The sequence below is a fragment of the Melanostigma gelatinosum genome (genome assembly GCF_949748355.1).
Source record: "Melanostigma gelatinosum genome assembly, chromosome: 14".
NCBI lineage: Eukaryota > Metazoa > Chordata > Actinopteri > Perciformes > Zoarcidae > Melanostigma > Melanostigma gelatinosum.
In genome coordinates, this window is record NC_136647.1 from 11,875,302 (window position 1) to 11,902,122 (window position 26,821).

The 26,821-nt window shown below is 41.7% G+C and overlaps 2 protein-coding genes across 3 annotated transcripts; one reads left to right on the forward strand and one right to left on the reverse strand.

Moving 5' to 3' along the window:
• Window positions 1–838: 838 nt before the first annotated feature.
• uspl1 (ubiquitin specific peptidase like 1) lies at window positions 839–11,167 on the reverse strand. Of its 2 annotated transcripts, none has more exons than XM_079284074.1 (10): window positions 11,029–11,167; window positions 10,564–10,626; window positions 10,349–10,382; window positions 9,498–9,620; window positions 8,443–9,391; window positions 7,718–7,828; window positions 6,757–6,886; window positions 5,733–5,858; window positions 3,994–4,154; window positions 839–3,034 (listed from the first exon to the last, which is right to left on the reverse strand). In XM_079284074.1, the coding sequence occupies exons 3-10, from the start codon at window positions 10,349–10,351 to the stop codon at window positions 1,218–1,220; spliced, it is 3,420 nt and encodes a 1,139-aa protein (XP_079140200.1). In that variant the 5' UTR covers window positions 10,352–10,382; window positions 10,564–10,626; window positions 11,029–11,167; the 3' UTR covers window positions 839–1,217. The 2 variants fall into 2 exon arrangements, with proteins under 2 accessions (XP_079140200.1, XP_079140199.1); XM_079284073.1 differs by having other exon boundaries at window positions 10,223–10,382.
• Window positions 11,168–14,361: 3,194 nt separating this feature from the next.
• On the forward strand, window positions 14,362–18,231 carry hmgb1a (high mobility group box 1a). The gene is made up of 5 exons (XM_079282956.1): window positions 14,362–14,456; window positions 16,569–16,729; window positions 16,997–17,142; window positions 17,255–17,429; window positions 17,554–18,231. Exons 2-5 carry the CDS (start codon window positions 16,583–16,585, stop codon window positions 17,695–17,697), a joined length of 612 nt encoding a protein of 203 aa, XP_079139082.1. The 5' UTR covers window positions 14,362–14,456; window positions 16,569–16,582; the 3' UTR covers window positions 17,698–18,231.
• Window positions 18,232–26,821: the final 8,590 nt, after the last annotated feature.

Below are 26,821 nucleotides of genomic sequence, written 5' to 3' on the forward strand. Positions count from 1 at the left end.
TAATTATGTTTTCGAAACATCGAATTTGATAAAAATGCAATACAATATGCAATACATGTCTTAGCTTTTTTATTAGATTAAGGTGTTAAATAATCATAATTAAACACGAAAATATTCTATTTACAAATACAAATGATGAGATGTGCTGTATAGGCTAACTGTGGAGCTGGTTTAAACAAAGCAGTGTTGGTACAATGTTTGCGCAAACTAATGTTAGCAACAATGCTGATGTTATTATCTAAGATTATCAGCAGGAATGTATCCCATATGGTCTAGCGGTTAGGATTCCTGGTTTTCACCCAGGCGGCCCGGGTTCGACTCCCGGTATGGGAACAGTTATTTTGGCTATTTTTAAGATAAAATGCAAGTTGCTCAGTTACAGGACACCTATTTACATGTTTGTTTACTTCTATACTGAGTTGTACTGCCTACCAAACTTCCATTTGTACCATACAGATGTTTTTTCTCTGAATGCAAGAGTCTGCAATCAACTGTCTGAAATGTTCAACTATGTTTTAAAAGATTATGTTTCACATGTTATCACTATTAGTAACATATTATGGACGAGGTAAAGATTGTTTGATTGAATGTACCCTAAATTAAGCTACATTTCAGCCTGTTCATCTTTCAGTTACAATACATTTCTCATAATCAGAGACAGTTTAGCTCTTGGCTAGTCTCCGTATCATCGGTACTTTAACTTTGAAAAATCTGAGTTTGTAATATGTCTAAAACTGTGGCTCACAAATAAATAGGTACTTGAAAGACTTTACTTCAGTATTTAAACTGAAAATAGAAATAATAGTTTCCATAATAATGACTTTTTATAAACAAACAATCGAGTCATCTAAAGTATTTATTAAATCATCTTTCATGAACATTTTCAAGTGGTCAAAATAACAAAACAAAGCAAACAAACATGATTGCTTCAAACATCCCAGGACCATACAATATTTGCAATGTGCCCGAGCACACTAAGGTATACAAATCATCTACAAGTCATCTGTGGTTCAACAAACTCCACCACCGAACATGCATTTGAACTTCATTAACCCATAAAGATGAATAGCAACATAAATACAGAGAGATGTCACTACTTTAAACTTCTAAATTGCATCTTTATATGGAACAGTGCATTTTGCAAAATTCTCCTCAAGATCCCAAGCAATGGTTGTGGATATCTGTGCTTGGAGCTAGCAGACAACCCCCCCCATAGCTCAAACGAAAAGCTCAAGTGCATCGAGTGCCTCCGTCTCCATGTCAGTCGGTCCCTGAGCCACAGCCTGCGAGAGAAACTCATCCAAGAAGCTTTCGGTGTTGGGTGGGCTCGTCTGGGAAACTGCGCCGGCAGCGATGACCCCGCAGTCCGCCTGGTCGGCTCCATCCGGCCCGTTGGCGAGCATCTCGAGGAAGCCGGTGCTGTCTGGTGAAAGGTTGCTCGCGGTCGTCGCCGGCGAGAGCAGGTTCGAGAGGAAGTCGTCGCAGATGGAGCCGTCGTAGGTGCTGGAGGTGACCGCGTTCGGGGAGCCCAGGGCGGTGCTGTTGGGTCGGAGGCCGGCGCCCCCCTGGTGACCCAGCATCTCATTCAGCTTAGCGAGCTTCTTCTTCTTCGCCTTCAGTTTCTTTATCAGCTTGTACCTGAGGGCTTCTGTGTCGCTGAGACCCGGCGGAAGCTTCGAGGACGGGCCGCTCGGTTTCTTTGAGTGGGATATTTCAGGAAGCCGCGTCGCTCCAGGCAAAGGAGGCGACGTACCAGACGCCACTGTCGTGTTCTTCAGGGATTTCTGCTGGTTAGAAGTTATGGGCTGAACCAGCTTTGACTTGCCAGTGAGGACAGCAGGAAGTGGGAGTGGACTTCGTGTGTTTGCGCTCTTTGCACCGAATCCCCCGTACATCTCCGCAGCTTTCAGCGGGAGACAATCGCTATCTTCTGTCCGGAGCTGTAGTTTAGGGAAGAATCCTCCAGGGGTCTGCTGTCTTCTCACAGGGTTGGGCGTGGACTGAGTGAGAGGAGTGGGTTTGACTTGTGTGACTGAGGTGGGCGTCTGGATGAGGGCACATTTTGCAATCGCCCTGTGAACTTGGTTTAGTGGGTGTTTGTTGAGCAGGAAGGACCAGCGGGCGGTCTGAGGCGGCATTGGTGGACCGTTCTGACCGGTGGTCAGGGCTGAGGCATCTGTAGAGGACTCAGGGGACGCTTGCTGTGTGTTTTCAACGGGTGGTGTGTCGCCCTGAGCAGCAGCAGTCTTTGGTTTGCTACGGATTCCTTTGAAGGCTTCCGAAGATGCAGGTGCAGAAATATGCGGTGCTGCTTTTGGCGCCGCCGCTGCCTTTTTAACCATTTGTCTGCCAACTGTTTTGGATCTGCCGACGCCTCTACTTCGTCCTCTCCTACAAGGAGGAACAAATGTAGGATCACTGGACAAGTCATCCGCGGAATCAGACGACGTAGAGTTGGTGAGCTCAACATCAGGGCCGTGGGACATTTCACTGCCCACTGCAGCGCAGGAGCTATCCGGTGTGGAGCCAACTATCTCCTTCCTGGTGGGAACACTCAAACCCTCAGTTTCTTCCTCGTCGTTTAACGGCTGCATCTCTGAATCCACTTTTACCTCCACCAGTGTGAGTGTAATGATGTCATTGTGGGAAAGGCCCTCGAAGGTGTCGAGCAGCGTGGTGGAACCTATCGACGTATCGACGTCGGCCGCGACGGTCGTGTCCATGATGTTGCTGCCGTCTTCAGATGCAGAGAGCGCACAGACGATGTCGGTGTCGTTGTGAGACGCCAGCAGAGGCTGATCGGGAGAGCAAGCCAACAGCTCCTCTGCTGTTACGTCTTTGTCATCTCGACTGGGGTTCATCTCCATTTTAGACGGGGGACATTCAGCAAATGTGCTGGAGGGAGAACAGACGCGAGGCTCTTTACCCTCCGTCACCTCCCAGAAGACGACGTGCATCTCCTGAGCGGGGACCGGGAGCTTTTGGTGGGTCTTGCACTCCGGATGTTTCAAGTCGTCGTATTCCAGCCATGATCCTGTAAGGAAACAGGTACGACAACACACGGTTAGAACTAAAAACAGTCAGAAAAGGCCTCGCTGAGACCAGGAGACATCATGCAGATTGCAGAACGTAATTTAGACTAAAAAGAGAATTGATAAAATAATGAAAGAATAATCATAATATTGGTAAAAGAAACCTTGGCTGACAAGCCCCAGAGCGCATGATCTATAAAGGACGATGAAACAAGCCCTAAATGGCTGGAGTCTTCTGCACATTAACATTGCATGAATTGTCCAGCAGAATGTGCTGTTGGCAAACTACAATGTGGAGGAGAAAAAATATCAACAGTCATGTCACTCAACCAGAAGCTTCAAGCTTTGTTTATACCGCAACACGAGACTCGAGTAGGAACGGAGGCGTTCATACTCGATGCGCTGCATTATTCTCCGAACCGCAAGAGGGCGAACAAACAAAATGAACTGTGAAGAATGAAAAAACACGAGTGTAAGCCATAGATATGCCCATAGACTGTAGTGTCACCGGCAAAAAAACCCAAAAAACAAGACCTCCACAATGTCGAGGAGGGATTATAATTACCTGTAAAATCACATCTCATATTCATTGACGATGAAGACTTTTGAGACCGCCTGAATAATCCCTAGACATGCAAATAGTGATTTTATCTGAACCATTTGTGACAGTGATTATGTCATTTCTCGCCACCTTCACTACGGCGAGTATAAACTAAGTTTAAGTGTTTAAGATGAATACAGAGAAGCAAAACAACATGCCGCTCTGATTCAGTTATCCATGTAAAACTACTGTGATAACCGGCATTATTTTAGAGCTAAATATGGTCCTGAATAGATACAACCACTACAGATTGTATTAATTGCTCTCTAATCATGGACGTCCCTACATTTCATTGGTAAATATATTGTTCACGTGTCATATCAGTGGAAACATACAACAAGACTACAACAGGAAACCTACCGTCAGAGTTACAAGTCCAGGCGACAAAGTGCTTAAGTTGATGGTTGTACTGTATGACGGTGGTGACGGAGTAGCGTTTCTCCTTGAAGGTGAAGTCGTATCTTCTGACATCGCTGTAGGGCATCCCCTCCACAAAGTGCAGCGCAAACACCGGCGGCACACTGAACAAAACACAAAGCAAAAGTCTGGTGAAACGGATGGAAACGTTCAGGCCGAAGAAGGACTTTCTCCGGCTGATATCTTGGATATGCGACGGTTACGCTTGAGATTTAATTGTGGACATTTTAATTTCAGACATTATCAAGTGTGGAGTAATAATGAGTCATTTCATTCACCCTGTCAATCAGTTACAGGCTCTAAATGACACAGCAGGCTTTGGCTCAACACCCGACAGCATATAATTAAAGTTAATAACTTAATGTTTGGTGTAGCTGTGAAAGCACACCGTTTCCTCCCGTCTCCCGTAGAGACATATTTTTATAACCTGCAGATTTCTGCTGGAATAAATGTTTGTAATTTTAGAACCATACATCTGACTTTGCTGAGGATAAATCTGGAGACTAGGCGAAAGCTGCTTTGACGCTATATAATCATTAATCAATCAACAGCTAATAGTGTCTGTTAAAGGAGCATTCTTTGTTGGGGATGCACACATACAGATATTGGACATCGACACTGACGCAAAAAGCTTGATCGCTCAACAGTGACAATAGGGCCCATCGATTCTATTCTATGTTGATATACTTTGTATATTGTACACTGGAATTTAAAACCATGTTCAAGTTTTGACTAATTTGTTGCTGATTAAAAAGGTTTAAACTTGAATTGTAATCCCTGTTAACTTTTGACCACGTTGCTGGTGTACATCTTATTCATTTTAATACTAATTCAGAATATAACAACCTTCATGAAGTCCCTTTTTAAAAAAACTAAGTGCTTACCATACCATGAAACTGAAAAGCAGTGGATAGGTAGTGACTTGCATAAAAGCCGGTTTATGAAAGTGTATTTTGTTGCGCTCTCGTGGAGAAAGCACCGCCACCTTTAATCTTGAGCCTGGCCTGAGGATCCAAGGCTGCGTTCTGGCTCATAAAGAGTTAAAAGATCAGCAATATAGCCAGGAGCTAGGTCTCTCTGTGCTTTAGAAACAATCAGTAAAATCAAGTCTGAATCCTGCTGGTAGCCAGTGAAGACATGCTTAGACTGGGGTCTCAAACGTTGTCTCTAGTGCCAGTTACAATTCTAGCTGCAGCATTTTGAACTGGAGATGTGAGATTGATTTTTGACTGAGGCAGGTAGAGAGAGAGTTGCAATAGTCTAAATTAAATTAAAAGCATGAATTAAAATCAGCAGGAGATGGAAATGACTTGATTTTTGACACATTTCAGAGGGAAGCAGGACGGCACAACAGCTTTCTTCACCTGCTCCATGAAAGTCAGGTCAACATTTGTCTTTGTACCTTTTGGGGCATGCAGCTTATTAATCAAACACTGGTATTAGACTGGCGCTCGGTATCGGCCAATAACATCGGGACTGAAAAAGTCGACTCAGTGCAACCCAATAATCGTAATCAAACACACCCCCTGTGCTCCAGCAACTACCGTTCAATCATTTCCTCAGAGTGGATGTAATTACTTTGCAATTCAAGCAAAGTCAAAACAAAAATCACCAGACTAAAATACAGAGGTCTTAATTTCTAATTGTTTCTTCCCACACACACACACACACACACTCCTAACCTCTCCAGCATCATGGTCCTCCTCTGATTCTTCCGGCAGCACACGTTGCACGGGGCCAAGTGGACCGCATCAAGTGGGCACCAATCAGGCAAAACATTGGTGAAGGTGGGGAGAGTTTTCACAACCCTGAGAAGCACAGCGGGAAAAACATTTAGGATTTATACAGTTTCACACAAGAGGAGCGTGTAACAGAGAATAATTACATTTTCCTTACAGCGTGGGTTTCACGTGTCGCCTGAATATCAGTTGGAGGATCTGGGATGTAATGCAATGATCGCCGGTTGATCTTGTGTCCTCTATTGATTGGGTGAGGGTATTTGTAATGACACTTAATACAGTGATCTGATTATTTGGTGTGGTCGACTGTTTCTAATAGACAGACGACAAAGAAAGACTGACGTAGCCCTGAAAACATCTGTCGGAGACATCCACCAAATCAGTGCAATGCTTTGCCCCTTAAGTCAATTCATATAAAATGAAGCAACATTCACTTGTTCCAGGTTCTTTAATTTGTGGATTTGCTTTTCTTCTTTTTTTATATCATTGTAGATTTATTTCCCTCGAGGTTTGGACTCAGTCATCCTAAAACAAGCATCCTGAAGACGTCACAAACCTTTTTAATTTGTATTAAATAGAAATAAACCCTTTATTTGCAGCTAGGAATGTCGATTGTTACCACGGACAACATTTTGGACGAGTTACGCATGTCGGTCTATCAGTTAATTTAACATTGGAAATGAAGCTCTGTGTGTGTATGTGTGTGTCCAGCTGTGCCACTCTCACAACGAATTACGGCTAGAAAGCAGGCAAATGAGTATTGAACATGTCACGAATCAAAAAGTCGAAAAGGTTTAGAAGTTACATTTTTCAGACTTTGTTACAGCGCTGCGGATCTCTCTCTCTCACTAATCTAATTTACTTTAAAATCAACACGTACACATGAACGTTTACTAGATACGCTCCGTAGGGCTGATGACGCCGCTGGTCACGCATCAACTTGCATATGTCGTACTTCATCCCGTACCTTTCTTGCGTTGCGGTGTTGCATTCGCTGCACTTGAAGTCCCAGTGAAAGGTCGACCTGAAGAGAGGCTCCACCCACGAGTCCAACTCCAGCAGAAGCGGCAAGGCAAACACCGGAGTTTCCCTCTGACCTGAAAAGAAGCACAAACGCGCGGCAGTTAGAGCACCGTCACGAGTGCAGACAGAAGCTGCGGTTACACTCTCCACTTCAAGGCAATTTTATCTGTGGATGAGACTCGGGCTGAATTACAAAGATCACTTGTGTCAGCACGCCTGAAATGAATAGTGTGTGTGTGTCACCCGCCTGCATCTTTCCTGTATCTGCAGTGTTTGCCTCCCCTCACTATGCTTTTCCATCCTTTTGTATTTTCAGTGTGAGAGCCAGTGAGCAAGTTTTCCCACCTTCATTGAGCCGAGCAATATCTAAGGTTTTCATGTCCGAACACGTTACTCTGTTTTCAGGTGATAATGGCTGCCTTGGAATCTAAACGGGGATTTGTGCAAAATATCTAAAGCAGGACACATCAAGGTGGTAAAAAAAAACAAAAAACATTTGAAGTAATTAAGCACTTCAGCGGTTTGGAAATCTCCGGTGGAGCCTTTGAAATGGTGTATTAGCTATGTGGAAAGAAGACAGACCGCTCCTTTATATACTTCTTTTAATCTCGGCCAGGAGGACGGTGCGATCAGTAGCATGTGTGTGTGCTTGCGTCCGTGTGTGGGCAATATGAAACCTAATACTCATGAAGAGAAGGCTTGAGGGGTCCCGGGAGCACCGTGTTGTTGAGTGTGAAAAACATTCATTCAGACATCTCGCCCAAGGTAGCTTGGCACAATTTGCACATTGCTCCCGAACTAACGTTGGTTTCAGTATCAGTAGCTCTAGAAATACAGTGCAAATACATATTTTATTCCCTTGTCTGTATTCACTTCTTTACTATGTTTTCACTGACTGAGCTTACCCAGCTTGCAATGCAGCTTGGGCTGCAGTCGTTTGAAGACTGACATCCTGAGACACTGCAGGTCTGCGTCGGCCTTTTGCAGCACATGATGTGGCACTCTCACAGCGCCATCTACACACAAACAACACACACAAACGCATTGCATTACATTGTAAAAACAAAACAAACATTATTCAGCTGTAAATTAACTTCAAATGCTTTTTAAGTCAATGGGAATTGTTCACTGTTGGCAGCCCTATATTTACAGTCAGATGACGGTAAGATATCGCCGCAAGTCCAAAATATTTTTATTTGAAGCAAACTTGTCAGGGTTAGTCACAAGAAAAACACAACATTTTCTCATTTAACCCTCGTGTGAACTAGCAATGCAGACTGTTCCAGTTTAATGTGCCCAGATGTGGATGTATCCAAACATCCTGCTGTGATATTTCAATGGTCAATGTTTTGTTTCAGCACAAACGCCTCCATTTTATTGAGGTCGCAGAATAATTCTCATGGATTAATACCTTAAAATCTGGACAACTCAATCCACAACAATCGGCAGGACTAGATAGGAGCAGATGAAACAGGTGATTCGGCTCTTTAAGTGACATTAGGGGTCAGAAATGTGTGTATTTGATTAACAAAAACAGATGCAAAGAGGAAAATAAATGTCTAACTTTCGGTTCACTGTTGCAATGACATTACACTCAACAGGCATACTGCAGATCATCTGTTTAACTTACCTCTGCCAGTCAGTTGATGGACTCGGATGGAAGCACAAACGTCTTCATATCCTCTCATCAGCTGCCAGACGGACGACTGCTGAGGCTCAGCTTCAGGTTTACACTTTCCCAAGATCTTACAGTTCACCAAAGCAACAAGCAGTGAGTCCAGCCAACACAGGTTGTCGCTGTTCCTCCAAAACGGTCGATCCGGAACAGACACAAGCTCCTCTGACTTCGTCTGAGTGGCAGAGGACAAACCCTCCATTTCTGACTTAATGCCTCCTATGTCCTTACATGCAGCGATGTCTGCAGTCAGTGATTTCTGCTCCGTCCTTGCTGTCTGCTCATTGTGCAAAGGCAATGGAGTATTGATTTCAGCTGAATAAATGGCCTCATCTGTGAAAAAGGACTGATTGGAGTCCAGGCTGCGGCAACTGTTCAGCACCTCACGAGGACCCTTTACGGGCCTGAAGTCATCCTCTGCCCCTGAGGCACCGGGAGCACTGCGGTGAGGTGAGAGCGCAGGTTCATCCCCATCAGCGGTCAACAAGGCTTCTGATGAGCACTGCAGGTGTCCAGCTGGCGTCAAGCATGTCGGAGGAGCAAATCCATCTGCACAAGCAGCATTCTCTGGTTCCTCGACCAGAACATCATCATCCTCATATTGTAACGACTCCCGTCCTGCTGTCTCTGCAACTGGAGAATCCCTGTATCCATTCACCTTACCCTCTTCTGTCTCGGGGGCTGCACGGTGGCCATTACTGACGACGTTTACGGCACCATGTGTGTCTGTAGTATTCTGTGGCCCATGGCTGTCACTTGACTGCAGGCGTTTGTGTACGGGTCTAATCAACTCGTCCTTTTCCAGTGCCACGCCATACTTTCTTTTGTTCCCAACAGTGGGCTCCACAGGATCCAAGCTAGCCAAAACATCCTCCAAGGACCGGCTGACCAGAGGGAAAAGGCACTATGGAGGAATGGATCGAGAAATGTCAACGTGGCAGCTAGAGAAAAAAAGAGACATTAAATAGGCTGTTCAACTGGATGTGTGTGTCAGCAGTACTGGGACTAACCTGTGCGTTTGTGCAGAGGGTGACTGACTCCTGGAGGTTGATGCGGTAAGAGCGCAGAGCATAGGTCAAGCGCTTCGAAGTACACCAGGGACAATACTCCAGTGAGGCAGCTCTTTCCTGAACCTTTTATAAAAAAACATTAAAAAAAAAAAAAAACCAAAAAAAAAACATTACGATAACAGAAACATGCTGTGGACCACAGACCTCTTCAAAAAAGGTGATTTTTTTCACTCTTTTATAATTAAACCCAAGTTATACAGTTTTACTGAAAATTTACTGCAAAACAATGAGGATGGTTTGCTTGATTTACCTTGCAGAATTTGAGCGTAAGAGCAAGAACTACTGAAAGTAATTGTCAAGTTGGCATTTTTTTCAACCTTGTTTTCTGCTCATCAAAGCAGTGGGGACAGTTTAGAGGATGGAATGAACAAGTGAGGTGAAATTTGATCCATATCAGTATGTGTTAAGTACTATCAAACCGATAAATAATACATGTATTCTATGTAGTACACAGTTTAAAAAAAACATACATAATACAAACACCCTTCGATTCCACACATATGCTTCGAATCTGCCAAATACTTTCGCCTTTTACTACTAAAGATTTCCGTTTTGTTTTGGATGGTTTCGATTGGTACTGCTCAGTCACAGTATTTTTTTTTTCCAAATACAATTCAGCTTTGCGCAAGTGACAACAGTTAGAGGAAAACAAGAGCTCTACTGACTTTTCCCAAATACCCCACCAGTGGTGAGGCCAAAGCCCCCAAACCAGTGTCTTCACCAGTCATCGGCAAACCACTGCTGCTGCTCTTCTGGTCCTCGGCTTTCCAGTACCATTCAAAAAACATTACCATGTCACTGCAACCTGGCTCACCTCCGGAGGAGCTGGGGGAGAACAATACAGCACCAAAGTTACTCAAAATAGCTGACTTGCACGTGGTGTGTGTACATGGAAAAGCGCGATGATGACAGAAATGTGTTAGGCAAGATTTTACTTGTATGCAGTGATAACTTCCACCAAAACCAGGCCCCAAGCTGTTCCCCTGCCCATTCACACAACACTAACCTAAAGACAGCTTTCTGATGGCACACGTAGGTCCACCTGGACAGCTACAGTATGTCCTGCCACCTATGGTGAAGCACATGGGGTGTATGTATTTAAAAATGAACCTGCGCATACAGTTTGTGATATATGACAGCGTTTTGAGGTCAACATGTAACGTTACAGCTGATAGCACTGAGTTAAGAGGCTTCTACGAAGGCAGATACACTTAACTTCACCACATAATCATATTAAAATATGATTAACGACACGTTTCTATTAGCTGGCTGATGCATTACCGCTATTGTGACTTATGGTGAAACCGGTCAAATTCACTGTTGAGATAAACTCGATTAAGAAGACGACGCGCATTCATTAAACTATCAGCCACTGCACTTGGCGGTGGCTAGCATAATATGATATTAGCCTAAAGCCGAGCATTCATTTCTGTCTCATTTTCAGTTTGCATGAATAGAAATGGATACGTACCGATAGAACATTTAAATTATATCTGATATTATGATGCTGACCGGCGATATCCATCCATCCAGAACTGTATTTCTAACTGTATATATGTATGAATCCATGCCTGCAGAATAGGTCCATGTGCACCCTTTTGCCAGTTCGTGTTAGAAACGTTGGTTTCCGCTCGGCAGCAGTTGTGCAGCACTCTCAGTCTTCCCCCGTCTGACAGACAAAGGTTCCGTAGGTCCCCACTCGGTGGTTCAAGTGAAATGCAGCAGCCTGTGGTCAAATTATTGTTCATGTTGGGAAGGCGCTGCCCATGAATCCGGGACTAATAATCAGTGCGAGTACATGAACAAGGACGTAATAGAAGATACGCTATAAAGTATCAGTATTGCTTAACAGCAATAGATCTAGGTAATTATTTGTATTCATTGTCTTCAAAGGTATCATTTTAGATATAAACCTGAATGTCATGTTTTGTCAAAAATGTAACAAGTTGAATTATAATTATAATGTACTTTATTATTAGTAGTAGTTGTAGGCTAGCACCAGTAGTATTTTCATTATATAATCATTTTCATAATGACATTGCAAGTTTTCTCTTCTGATATTTCATATACAGCCTACTTATTAGTCACCTGAGATATTTCTATTTTGAAATACTAGCCTGCACAAATGTCTCTTTCATCTTGTCTGTAGTTTACTTATCGGGTTTTATAATTCAGGCTGATTTGTTCATTCTAGAGATATAAAGGTGGAGTTGGTTAGGTGGGGGTTATACATGTCTCACACATCCTGCCCCAGCCCACACACACATTCACAGACACGCATCAACGTCTCCCTCCACCCAGTCCCGCCTCTCATGCATGTGCCATCCTCCCTTAAGCCCCTCCTGTATCTGCTGCTCTCCTGTCCTCTATTTTCCTCTTGATGACAACAAGCATTTGCATATCTTTTCCTGGGAGCGCTCATTAGAATGCATAAACCGGCCGTCTCCTAGCCCCATGAGCAGGCTATAGCTCTCTGCCGTGGCATCTCCGGATGCAAAATGAGACAGCCAGGCAGCATCACAGGCAGACATGTGGCTCGAGTCTGGGTTGTGATTGGCATTTAGAATCAGTTCACCCTTCCCTTTCTTAATTCAAGGATAAGGATAAAACTCTGTGTCGGCCATTTTTTTCTTTGTTTCTATATTAGCTGCTAAGCAGATGCATATTTATTAGATAACCATTTCCACATTAAAGGCATGTATAAACAATTCATCCTTTCTTATGCATGTATGCTTATAATATTACCTTTAGTGGGTACATTTTTTGCAATGATGACCATGGACAATTTCTTTAATTTAGAACCCCCACCACCTCATTTAAGAAAAGCCTTTACAGTCAGATACTTGCATTACATCCACTTTGATTATAGGATAAACAAGTCATATCCAGAGAGGCCCCTTTCACATTATGAACTCATCCTCCTGAAGTTTCTGCAGACTGGCCTGTTAAAAGGATGCCCTTTTCTCTTCTGTTTATATGTGACAGAGAGTTTAACCTATGGTGACCCTATAGGTCACACACATTCTACCTATTAAATGTAAATGTAAACAGAAAAATACACATGCACAATTCTTAAGATATAACCCCTGGTTATGTTCAGTAACACCAGTGCACAGCAAGGGCAATGTATATGGGGTCAGAGGACTACCACACAATTAATGGGGAAAACACTGATTAAATACATTATAATCTTTGTCTGATGGTGGCGCTAGAGCAAGCTCACAGGGTCATCAAACTCATTACAGTAGTTTTCTTTGAGTATCATGAATGTGCACATCAAATTGTATGTGTAACCTTCTGTTGTTGATCAGACAAACAAGCACATTAACAATCTTGATTTAATTGTTCAGGAGCAGCACAACAAAATGGGATTTCAGAGTGTTGTTGGATTTGTATCAGATATATGAGAGGAAAACAGGTGGAAAAACTGTGAAACTTTGTGGGATAGGATACAGAATATCTCTCCTGTATTATAATCTGGATTAAATTATAAAAAAAATGGGACATAGTTGTTCTTAAGTAAAATGATGATCATTAATTTGGTCCAACACAGTGCAATTGCAATTTCATTTAAGCAAATATGAGGTGCTAAAAAAGCCCTGGTTTGTTTACATTATATGTGTAACATTCAATTAGATTCTCCCTGTTGTCTTTTTACAATGTAGGGCTTTAACCACTTAACCGCCCAGAAAAATGCGTCTGGGGTTGGGAGAGAAAAGCCCATTATGACCTGTTATATCCATGGGACCAGCAATTAGTGCGTTTGAATGTATTGAAAACACCAGCAAGCATTATTTCACCTGTAGTCTAATTCAAATAAATAAATCCTGTGGACCTAATTGATTGCAAAATGTATTTATTTTTAACTATAAACTGCTATATCTACTGACTTGGGCTCAAACTGCACAGTTTGCTTTGATCTCCATTAGTTTGTGTTTTAATTGTGGATGAGCACACTCACTTTTTAATCAGCTACTGTATATGAAGCCTATACAAATTAGGCAAAAAAGACATTGTGCGGAGAAAAATATAAGCAAGCCATCCCGAAGCCAGGCCATATTTAATACAGTTATCATGATTTGATGGCTGTTGATATATTCCTATATTAGCCTAATTAGCCTACAGGCTCATAAGCAAACAGCTTGGCTATAGCCCTAAATAAGTGCCTGTTAAAGTAATCATTATGTATTCTTGTCGGAGAGACTAATGAAACACTGTGTGGTAAATTCATTCTGAAATGAAAATCCAGGTGTAATTAAAAGGCAATATTGCTATTGTGTTTTCATTCGCAGCCAAATCCTTTAAAATGTCACATCCTGTGCCATATGGAATGAGCTAAACGCGTCTATCGCCTTTAAAACACGAGTACGCGACGCGCACTTTATGCGTTTTTTCTAAGTAATAATTTGCAAATGAACTCACGCTTATTGAGGACAATGTACAATGGAGCTGGTTGATGATGAGGGGGACAGTCCATCCAACACACGCACACATCATTGTACAGCCGCCTCGTTCACTGACTTGAAGCGGCCTCACGTTGTCTCATTCATTTAACTTGCCTACTGTACACTGTGCTCAACGTAGTGAATTCAATACTATGGCAAACACACTACACTACTACCAGCTCCAGCATGCTGGGACAGGAATATTTTTGTATCCACGCGCCTCAGAAAAGTTCGGTGACGTTTCACAAAAGGCAGCCAATGGGTGCTCGTCTTCTATTAGGACAATGAAAACCCTCCGTCCAATAGGAGGAGCTCCAGGCCGGGTGCTGGCCAATGGCGTGAGAGCTCCGCCGAGAGTAATGTTAGAGAGCTGAGGACTGAAGACACTGCGTATCGCCCGTGTTTCCTCACACACAGCCATTGCAGAGCATTGAGATCCAGCAATAGTCCGTTGGTAAGTATCACACACGGAAATTTTAAGTGTTCGTAATGATGATAATGACGATAACATGTAAAAATATCGTACTCATGTGTTCGCTATGATCGACTACGAGGCCTCTTAAAGCTCGAAAATGATTTTTATTGCGGTGAAACGTGAAAAAAAACACAAAAAAATAACCAGTTCTAAGCAGGTAACGTTACCCAGCCTGGGAGTGTAGACCAGACGCTCTTTAAAAAAAAGGACGAAATGAATATTATCCTTGACTAAAATCGACGAAAACTGTCGATTTTGTTGAATACAAATAATTTTGTATATTACTGTCGTATCGTTTTAACAAAATGGAGACGAAGCCAACGGTGGATATCGCTTAAGAATTGAGAAATGTCTAGCGGACGACACGGTTAACGACAATGGTAGAAGACCTAGCCATTGCAGTGCATTGCGAAGATGAACGCCTGTCAAGTGAAGACTGAGAAGCGTGCGGGTTTTTTTTATCCAAACATCAACAAATTTCAAAAACATAAGAAAAAGAAAGACCGGCTCTAAACATACGCGGTCATGCGCTTTGTTTGCTAAAATTCACCGGAGGAGATGGTGAAAAAATTACCTCGCGAGCTGCGCTTTTTACTGTAATGGCTGACTGTATTCGCATTGGAGGCAGAGCAGCGAGGCTAGTGACAGAGAGGCGCAGTTCAGCTCAACTTTTTCCAACCGTGTTTTCTCGCGAAACAAACCGGCAACTGTAAAATGTAACGACGGTAAATTTAAGATCAACCTTTCGTCGTTCCAACGACGCCATTGCGGTATTTTTCCGACGCTTTTAAGCCGTTTAAATCGTGGGTTGAAACGAAGCGGTTTTCCGCGGTCGCTCTGCCCTCTATTGCATTGGCGCTGACACAAAGAGAAGGAGCCATATTCTCCATGTTAGTGGATGAAGACGAGCGGCCATTAGGAGCTCATAGAAACCAAGGCAGTAGCCCCGCTCATAGACACAGTGCAGACCCAATGTATTACTATACAAACCGGCTAGTGCAATGGGAATCCATCGGGGGAAATATTTTGTCAAGATCGCCGGCTTTCCAGACATATTTCTCGCGTTGCAAAGCGAACTGAAGGGCGGGAGGAGACATTTGAGGGGGACTTTCTTTCATGAAGAAGGCATTCTCACAAAATGGAAGAAGAAATATTGCCGTCGTTGTTGACCTCCTTTTCCACAACGAAAGCCTATGCGCCATTACTACACTTCGGTCGACACAGCTGAACTGGGAGTTTACAGTAGCGTTTAACGGGTATACAGGAGAATTTAAGCAGTTTTAAACACATTGACAAGACCAGCAGAATTATTTACAGAATAAGAGAATATGAAGACTGAAGAAGAAGATTGTCAGCTGACATTTTTTAACAGTTTGAAGTGTTGTATTTTCAATAAATACGCAAATTGTGCAATTTGTGTCTCTTTTTGTGTCAAAGTTTAATATGTTTGATAAAACACGAACATGGATGAAACAAGGGGATTTCCAGAATACCTATTGTTATTGCAGATGAGATTTAAGGATATAAATGTATTTATATATAGATCCAGGTCCACTGTTGACGTCCCACGGAGGGCTACGGTTAAATGCAGTTACACTTGGGGGAACTTTTTGCAATTTATTGTGAAAATCTATCGCTTCATTTGAAGACAATACATCTATTTATGGGTGTTTTGTGTTTTTTCCTTCTCTTTAATCCGTAGCGATGTATTGAACCAGTTTTTAAGAGTGGACCACTCTGAGCCACCGCTCAGACTGCATCAATATTTAAAGTCATTTTGGTCGCGTTCGTGTGTACCGGACCGCACCGGTTCAGCTGTTTCAGCGGCTCCTTAACTTCGTCCCGTTTGACAGCAAGAGGGCGGGTCACTGAAGTAGCGCCATCAACACTAGTGGGAAGAAATCAAAGATGTTCACATTGTAGAACACCAGTAATATGGTAGATGGTACAACTTGCCTGCTATATAGAATTATGGTATTAAAATATAATTTATAAAAACGTACTTTTTCCCATATAACATATTTTATTTTTTAGGTTTTAAGGATATATAAGTTGCTAAACGAAACGTTTTATTAATTTTTTTTAATATAGATACTGCCGTCAAGATGGTGAGAGAGCCAGGAAAGCCGAGGGGCAAGATGTCCTCCTATGCATATTTTGTCCAGACCTGTCGGGAGGAGCACAAGAAGAAACACCCTGAGGCTTCTGTTAACTTTTCGGAGTTCTCCAAGAAGTGCTCCGAGCGATGGAAGGTAGGCTTGATGGTGATCTAATGGGCTAAGTAGTCAGTTGCTGAAATTCCAAGTTTCATTCTTGGGAATTGACTAATATGCCACTTTTAAGTGGTGTACAATAAGATAATTCGAGTTCAGGATGTTTGATCATTTTACAGGGCTTGATTAGTTGTACATAAAGATATTGCACCCCCTTATTATTGCAGAAGGAATACCCTGAATACTGTTCAAAGGGTGTTCCCACAGAGAGTACAGTCAGCATGTTACTGGTCTTTTTTTCTCCAGCCCATGACTCTTAAGGAGAAAGGCAAGTTTGAGGACCTGGCCAAGCAGGACAAGGTCCGCTATGAGAGGGAGATGATGAGCTACGTTCCACCCAGGGGATCCAGGACTAAGAAGTTCAAGGACCCGAATGCTCCCAAGAGACCCCCGTAAGTACTACAAATAAAGTCTGAATCGTGAGCAGTTGACTTATGTTGTAAAGACACAATATGAAGCATTGTTATACTGTGTAAATGACGAGCCCACTCTTCTTCTTTTCAGATCTGCCTTCTTCGTCTTTTGCGCGGAGTATCGCCCTAAGGTGAAAGGCGAGACCCCTGGTCTGACCATTGGAGATGTTGCCAAGAGGCTGGGCGAGATGTGGAACGGCACCGCTTCAGAGGACAAGAAGCCCTTTGAGAAGAAGGCGGCTAAACTGAAGGAGAAGTATGAGATTGTAAGGACATCGGTTGTATTGATACATTTTTACAAAAGATAATTCACGTTGTGTCGCTCTGCCTTGAGCGCTTTGATTACAAATGGCCGCATGAGTTCAATATCTTGCCTTCTCTCCGTCGCAGGATGTCGCAGCGTACCGCGCTAAGACCAAACCAGGCGCCGGCGGGGCAGCGGCAGCATCAAAAGCCCCGGCCAAGGTAGAGAAGAAGGTGGAAAATGATGATGACGACGACGAGGACGACGATTTTGATGACGACGATGACTAGTAGATGGCGGGTGACAGATGTAGTGGTCATGTTCTTGTTCATAAAGCATTTAAACCCCCTTGTACACACTTCACGTACTGAAAGAAAATATGTTAGTATCCAAGGGGTAGGAAAAAAGCAACAAAAAAGGCTGTGTGTCAGTTGTTTTTATGCTGTACAGTTTTTGTTTTTTTCTCCTTTTTGTAGAGTTGACACTACACAAGTAGCGTGTCTGTATCTTTCTGCCAGTCTCATTTTTTCAGTGATAGTTCCTAGACCACTATTCTGCCTGGTACAGTGTAAAGGGGTGGGCTTGCAGTATTTAGCCTAGTTTGAGGTGCACAGCACATAAAAAAACAGTCTGACTTAGATCTGAGTGTTCTTCTTTTTCCTTTTCCTGTGTTTTTATTTTAAATGACATGTTATCAAAATTGACGTATCACAGTTGTTTTACTGATCTTTATGTACCACTGTAATCGCAAGAATAAGAAAAAAAACAGCTTGTTTGTTGTTGGAATTTAAATTGCTTCTGTCAATAAACTTTTTTTTTTTAAATAAATATGTTTGTATTGTGTGTGTGTGTGTGTGTGTGGGGGGGGGGGGGAGAGGGTGTCTTATAAGGTCTTGCTCATGTTTCCTCCCCAAAATGAAATGTCTTGATGAGAGCAGACTCATTTAAATGAAGATTAATACACAATTCTCCTGCGTAAGCACTAACATGCCTGGTGTGTAACGGTATCAAAACACCCGTTTTCTACACTGGAATATCAGCATTGCCAATCTGAATGCAAACCATTGAACACAATTGATTAATATCAAACAAGTCTTTGCAACTGATAACAATCCTCCGTAAGACAGAAGAATAATGACCCATTTCTGGAGGGGAGTCTTATGTTAACTTGCTTAGCCGTCTACTCTGTAAAGAAAAATTGAGAAGACATAATGATGCTAGGAGACAATTGAATACGACTGATAAGCTGTGCCTATGACGTATGACTCCTCGCCAGAACACTATCGTGTGCTTTAGCCTGCTGAGGATGCAAACGAGCAGTACGGTATGGAAGCTCCTTGGCCTGCTGGAGGTACACTAAAAGTTCAAGCATGATCGCTCTGCATGTCTACATGCATCACTGACTGATACTGTTTTATTTAGATCCAGCTGCTTCATCTGTCACGTACTCCTATCTAGGGTATAAAAAAAGGACCATTTATATAAGACGGATTATGTGCTTTGAAAAAACAGACATAAGAATATGGTTGTGTACAAACCACCGCAGTCCTTACCTAAAAGGCACACACTCACGTACTGTACATTGTGGTGTCAACAACCCCCCCTCTCCATGGGGGAGAGCTTATACAGACAAGGGTTACCAACCCTCAGCCTGAGCATAGAAATGAGCTGAGCGGCACAGACATGTCTCGGCTCTGTGGTGTAAACTAAAAAGGATGCGTCTTCTTCTGTGCTGCATATCTGCTCAGTCGGAGCACCAATATCTGCCTTGGCCCACTCACTGAGCCTTGGTATACGAGGTAGACTAGAGGACAGGCAGACACAGGGCAGCAGCTGACCTCTGCACTGCTCTGACAAAAGCCCAGCCGGTCCCTGAAGGTGACATAGCCTCTTGCTATCCCTGAGCATTCCTCACACTCACTGATGATGCTTGCTTTCCCCTGTTCAAATGTGAATCCAGCGGATGGTGACAGACAGCCATGGTGAAATAACCTAACCCCCCCCCCCCCTAATCTTGAGTCACATCATGGATGTGTTGTCTACATGTGAAAAACAGGAAAGCTGCGCGGAAAACTCACTGGAGGCAAACGTGTACAATTACCAAACATGTGACAACTGCAAGCTGCTGCCACTGCTGATTATTGTTTCCCCACTGTTACTGTGTGCACTGTGCAGACAGGCCTGCCTACAGCCACAACAGATTGAGGGAGGCAGTTATATTGGTGAATGTTTACACTCACACCCACTGACTTGGCCAACAGATTCCATGCAGCAGAGGATCAGGCAGGGGAAAAAAGGGGGAACTATGCTGGAACAGTTGCAGCGCCTCGTGGCTGCTCTCAGCTGTTGATCAGTGTCTGTGTAGGCCTGTGCAGGCCAGAAGTATAGCAAGGTTAGCTACACAGCGCCACTGCCGGCTCCAAAGCCTGTTAATCCCAGCCACCTGGTGCCCACTGCGCTCACTGCGTTCAATCAGCGGTCTCCGGTGACACCTAGTGGTCGCATTGCTGCAACTGCATCAACACTGGTGTTGCAATCCATCATCAGGGGTGAGATCAGAGGTGTTTACAAATCGCAGCCAATTTTCAATCCACATTTTGACTTGAACGGTAGGTTAATAATCGGTCGTCAGTGGAAGAAGGATTGAGGTTTCTTTCTTAAACATAGTAGGGATTACTGGCACAACTTCCAAGGTAATTTGTTCTGTATGTAACAAGTGATGCTGGACTTTTGACCTCTTCATCCAAAAGAAGCAACACTCTACGATAAAAATAACCAATTATACCAAAGTAAAGAACATCATGTACATCAACATTGTACATGTACAGCACTTGAGTAAATGTACTTTATTTATTTATTTAAAATAAAGTATAGTTAAGAAACACAAATATATTTCAGAAACATCAACCAGAGACAGTCATTTCTGTCACATCAGTCATTTCTCCGTGTTAGTCACACATTTTATATCTTTTGTTTTCAACTGTTCCATAAATTGACCCTTTCACTGTCACACACTTATTTTTCCCCATTTGTCCTCATCATCTCATACATATGTTTTTTCATATAATACATATCATTTTAAAAATAATTTATGAAACTGCACAAATGTGAAAGTACTCACTGTATTAAGTAAAACATTGCAAAAACTATACATAAAAATAACTTTTCTAAATGACCACATCTGTGGCGACCTTGTCTGCCGGTTGGTTTGGCTGCTCTCCTTGCAGGTGTTGGAGGTGGGTGTGGCAGAGGGTCGTCAGCAGAGTGGAAACACCTGAGGCCAAGTATTCATTTTTTCCAATTGTGCTCTGCCACATTCTCTAGTGAGCACCCACCCTAAAGCATTCCTGCCTATCTGAACCCCTGCTCCTGGATTGATTGATGTAATCTGCTTTGTCTTAAATTAAAAATACATTTAACCTACAGTGCCAAATAACCTTTCCTTTATTTCATCTTTTGTTGCTTTTATTGTTCTGTTTAGTTTGCACTGTCTTGTTGTCTGATGTCGATGATTGCTTCCTCCCTCCTCTCTCTCTCTATATATATATATATATATATATATATATATATATATATATATATATTATATTACATATATATATATAATATATATATAATATATATTATATATATTATATATATATATAATATTATATATATATATATTATATATATATATATAATATATATAGTATATATATATATATATATTATATATATATATATATTATAATATATATGCATAAATCCCGTGTAAGATCCCAGTTAACTGATGGACACCTCAGATCTGTTCTGAGAATTGCCACAACCAAACTGACACCAAACGTTGACGCACTGGTTCAAAAGGGTGATCAACAACACTGTTCCCACTGAAATTAAATGCAAGTTACTTTTTAGGTCATGGCTTTTACTTGTAATTTATATTCGTTCACACAAACACTCCATTCATCTGCTACTGGCCCGGCCCGTCTGTCAAATTTTAAAACTCAATGTGGCCCCCGAGCCAAAAAGTTTGCCCACCCCTGGTCTATAGGGAGCCACTTGAGCTGTCTGAGTCTCTTACTGGGTTATTTGGGTCAATTTGAATGATTGGACTGCAATTTGCTGCTCTGCTTCCTTTTTCCTTTACCCATCTAATCTTTTATGTTTCTTTTTTCCATTTCCATTTGTCTTCTAATGATTTTGAAATATTTTGCTTGTGACAGTCTAACATTTTTTTTTTCCAATTACTAATTGCGAAGTTTAGGTTCCCTTCTTGATTAGTTGATGCAGCCTGTGGCTCTATTATTAGAAAATGTTATTTTATGTTGAGAAGTTGCCCGACAAAGGTCCATGACTGACATGGAATGCAACTTTTTATTTCGCATACGATTTTTTTCTGTTCCCACATGTGGGAAAATGTACATTAGACAAAACTTAGTTTGCCTCCAGGTGAGTGATTTGTTACTAAAATGCACAAAGGCTCAGTTTGTAAGAGCAGAGCCTTGAAGTCTGAGACAAGACCAAGGCACTGTGATGATCAGTCACCCCCTGAGAAACCAGACCGAATGATAGTCATTTCTGCTCAATAGCAAATCTGTGGAAAATAACCGCTTTTCTCAACCGGCATTATTTACAGCCAGGAGTCTGCAGCCAGCATAAGAAGCCCATCATAACCCCGAGTCTGAGGTTGTGTTCACTGAAGTGAGCATATCAAGCCTCTGCAGAAGACTGGCTGAATGCTTTGATTAATTGCTTTTTTTCTGGATAAGAGAAGAGACATCCCATAAGGATTGTGATTCAGTGAGTTTTTTTTTCTTATCTTTTTCTTTTCTATTGAACGTTCTTGTTATAACTTGTTTTATTTAATACTGATGTGTGCATGCATGTGTGTAGGACCATTGTAAATCAAAATCAAATTTGTTGTGTTGACAGTATATTTTTAAGGTGTGAAGTGGGTTGGAAATTTATATTTTACACAAAGAGCATGCCTGCAAACTGACGAAGGCGAAGAAAATGTGAAATATGTATTTTTTTTAACCAATAACATTGAATATTTGCAAACTTTTAATGCGCTGTCAAATTTTAGCTTGGTAGTTATTCACCTGATGTCAGTTTGGTCATTCATTTAAAAAAGTAGACTTACAGTATATATTTACTTTACTTATTCTAAGTGTTGTATATATGAGTAAACAGGATATCAGGATGTGACTCAATGGAAGCCCAACACAAAAGCACACATATTTAACTTAAGGTCTATTTCGACTTCTGTTTCCTGTAAATCTACTGGCACAATCATACTATTGAGACCACGCCTCTACTGGGGGGCAACACCCTGGAAATGATTCATGTCATACTTTAAAAATCTGTTCTCCAAAGATCATACATGTATTATGTAAGGATGTTAAGGTTAGGGTAAACGTTAGAATTAGGCTGGTATAGAGCCTATGGTTAAGGTAAGTCTCCAGGAAATGAATGTAAGTCGAACTAATGTGCCCAAAAGTCATGAAAACATTGTGTGTGTGTGTGTGTGTGTGTGTGTGTGTGTGTGTGTGTGTGTGTGTGTGTGTGCCATAAATATCTCCAATTAAGAAAGCATTTTAGTCGTTACTGCTGGCTGCTTCTGAAAGTCAACGTGATTCAAAGTGAGGGACCAATCAGGAGCATTTTCTGAGTACCAGCCTCCCTCTGCACCAATCACGTGAGGGCTGACTTCCTCAGGCCTGGAGCAGGAGGGTCCACTTTTTATTTTTTATTTGACAGTGTCTTGCATGAGGAATTATTTCTTTATAGCGTGAACATGCTGATCTGATTGAAGCAGCGTTTTGAAGATGGTTTGCACCATTTCTCACTCACTGCCTAAAAGGTGAACCCAGCCTGCAGTGTGCAGTTATGAGGGACAGGAGGCAACAAGCTCAGAGCAACATCTTTACAGTGAACATATAATTATAGGTGGTAACACGTAAAGACTGGATGAATAAAGAACTGGGAAAACCTGTCTCCTGTAATTTAAGGCAAAATAACAGTGCCCTGCAGATTTACATTTGAATGACTCAGCTTTCCATAATAAGAACGGAGGTGTTCCGTGTTTGTGGCACAAGCATTTGACAGCTCTCAATGGTTGTGCTCCACCAACTTCATGTACAACGTGGACAAGCCTTCTTGTTGTCCGACGTCCTCAAACAATGAAACCCATGGATTTGAAAATGAGGCTGTTCACATCTTTCAGAGTTGAAACGCATGAAGCACCAATTGAAAGTACAGCTACAAAGACAGAGTTGAGCCAGCAAACTAAGCATAACTGCTGTTAACAACCTACAGTCCTCTGCTGGCTTTAAATGTTGAAAAATACCAATAATTCAGGAAAGATGTGGAGGCATTGTAAGGTTGAAATGAAGTTTCTAACAACATACATGAATAGAGAAGTCCTTTTTTTTTTACATAACTCATATCTTGCCTTTTTTGATTGTCAGTTTTAGGGTTGTTTGTTTTTATATTTTTCTGAACATCTAATGGGAATTGCTGCTCCTCTACACATGAACACACTTTTTTTGCCTTTATTTGACCGTACAGCTGAAACACTTTTAATCAGGCCTAAAATGTTCGATGAAAAGTAAACAACACTGTGTCCTTTATCTACAAATCCTGATTCACTTATAATTCATTTTTTCAAGATCATTGCTGTCAATATTATTTCTACGTATACTATGTGTCTTTGACTATAATGGAGGAAAGAGCTTGAAAGTTCATTTAAAACTCAAGTTTATTTTCATTGTTCAGTGTGAAATATCACATTATGAATAATCTTTCAAAAAAATCCACATTGCTTTTTAAAAAACAATACGGTACATGGGACATTTTTGTCCAGCGTGAGCTCTTGTCTGTAACTATAGCCAACTAGCTGGCTTTACTGTTTTCCCAAAACAACAAAGAAACATGAAATGCATCATTTATGTGTGCCAAAAGGAAACATTTGAAATGAACACCAAAAGGAAAGTTTTCATTAAGTAGATCTTTTTAGTCATCTTTTTTTCTTTCACATGAACGCACGCAGCATCAAAGTGCATTTAAAATAAATGTTTGTTCCCCGATACTGTTGTACAACCTGTTTCTCCACTGGGTGATGCTGTTATAAAGGACAAGGCTACCTAGAGTTTACCTACGTCCTACTTATCATGGTCACAGCCTTTCTGTGAATTCTACAACCACCTCAGAGCATTGTAAAAGGGCTCACTCATATTATGTAAATATTCAGTCAGAAGCAGCGGATAATACATACAGAAATGTTTTCGTCACTTGTATTTGTTTCCACAATTATGTCCTTCAACCGGTGTAACAATTCAGCGTACTTAATCACTTCATCGGCTTCGCAAAAGGTGCAGAAAGTTTAACAAAGAAGGTTTCTCAGTGGGAGACGAGTCAAGTCAAGAGGCAGGTGCATCTATGCCTGTGTGTGAATGGGAAAGACAGCGCTAGAGCGCGTGTGTGCATGTTCTTCAGCTTTTAAGCGGACAAAGCGTTGCAGAAGCTTGAGTAGGAGGCTATACAATTGTTGAGTTCTTGTGAAATCAGATTTGTCATGCTGCACTCATGGTTGCATGTCATGAGTCATCTTGCGCCTCTTCTATATGTGTGTGTGTGTCTTTTGTATGAGACTGTATTGGTGTTTTGGCAGTGAATGTAGTGATGTATGTGCTTGTTATTTATATATGGTTGTGTGAACTATGTGTGCACATGTATGTTGACTTGTAGCCGGTACACAGGAGACAGAAGTGTGTAGTGTAGGCTATTGACGCAGAAAAAGAAAGACAAAGAGAGTGACGAACACCACGTGGAACAACAGTATTGAAAAATACACCCCAATACAGAATTGACATACAAATGAGTGACAGAGTTGTCACCATTCATGGAATAAAGGTGATCACTCTGACTGTTGACAGTGGCCATTCTCTTTAAGTGGACAATTGGACGCTACCATGTCAGGAAAAACTTTGTGTTTAGTGCTAATCATCAAATGTTAGCATGCTGACAGGCTAAACCAAGATGGCGAACATGGTAATTATCATACCTGCGTGTTAGCATGCTGACATTAGCCTTTAGCTCTTTATGTACAGGCTATCGTACAGCCTCACAGAGCCGCTAGCATCACTTTAGACTCTTAACCTTATCAAAGATGTGTCAACCATCCAGGGGAAAAGAACGAAGGACAATCTAAAATAAATTAAAATGAAACACTGTGAGGTATGAATGTACAAGCTCATTCTTTATGTTTAAAAATAGACAGTATGTGGTCCTGACTCGGGACACAGATATTCTTCTCATCAAATTGTTAAGTTAAGCTAGAAGTTGGCACGATAAAACATCTAATAAAACATGAATTGCTTCCAGGATCAAATGCATCCATCCGTGTGCTTCAAATCTGTCAAAGGAGCAAACAAATAATAATATTTACTGACAGGGTGTTATTTGTGTAGGTGTTCAAGCTGACATTTGATGATACACACTGTGAATATAATATGGGTGCTGTGATTAGCACTGACAACTGGAGAGCAGATTGGAAACATTGGAAAAAACAAGAAATGTGTTCTTAACAGTAGTGTTAAACATCCGTTTATTGATCCCTTATCAATACCTTTGGTCTGTTATATTCTCCACTGAGTCGCTCCAGCAGTTTGTATTCTGTGTGTGTTGCCGTTTCATCATACAGCCAAACAAATCAAGCTTGAGATGGAACTGAAATGTTAAAGGAGTCGCTCAGTATTGTCTTAATTCAATATTGAGAGAAGAACCATCAATGATTACATTCGCTGAAAGATGTGGAGGAGGAAAAGGAGGGAGGGGAAACAGGATGTGAATAAAACACAAACAAAAAAAACAAGTATGAGTGGAACTAGCTTTGCTGCCTCAATGTGTGGAGCATGTTGAGACTGGAAAGGCTGAGTAAGGCTATCAGGTTATCAAGACAAACGTGCAGCTCCTTCCAACTTCTCCAGGCAACAAGTATCACTTCTACCAAAACAATATATTAATGCAACTTTAAATAGTAAGACCACTTGCAGACCAACTCAAGTGTGTAAGAAAACAGAGTGGAGCCACTCTTGACACTCTCACACTTTACATTGTTTTGCAGTGTGATTGAAAGACAAAGTTCATGTCATAATGATAACTGAATTGTAAAATCCTGTTTGTTATGCAGCCTTTTGGTGTCTGATAAGCCTTTGAACTTTGAACTATTCCTCAAACCTGGATCATGTGTTTCTGTTTCACCACCACATGAAACAACAAGCTGGCTTTTTCAAATGTTTTTTTTTTAACACAGGGCTGTTTCATTTGACCTCTCTAGTGGAACATTTGAACGTCTGTTGTATCTCTGAGCACAACCAGCATCTGTTAGGTTGTTAAAGATGCAGTAAAGGATTTTGTTGTCGCAGCCCA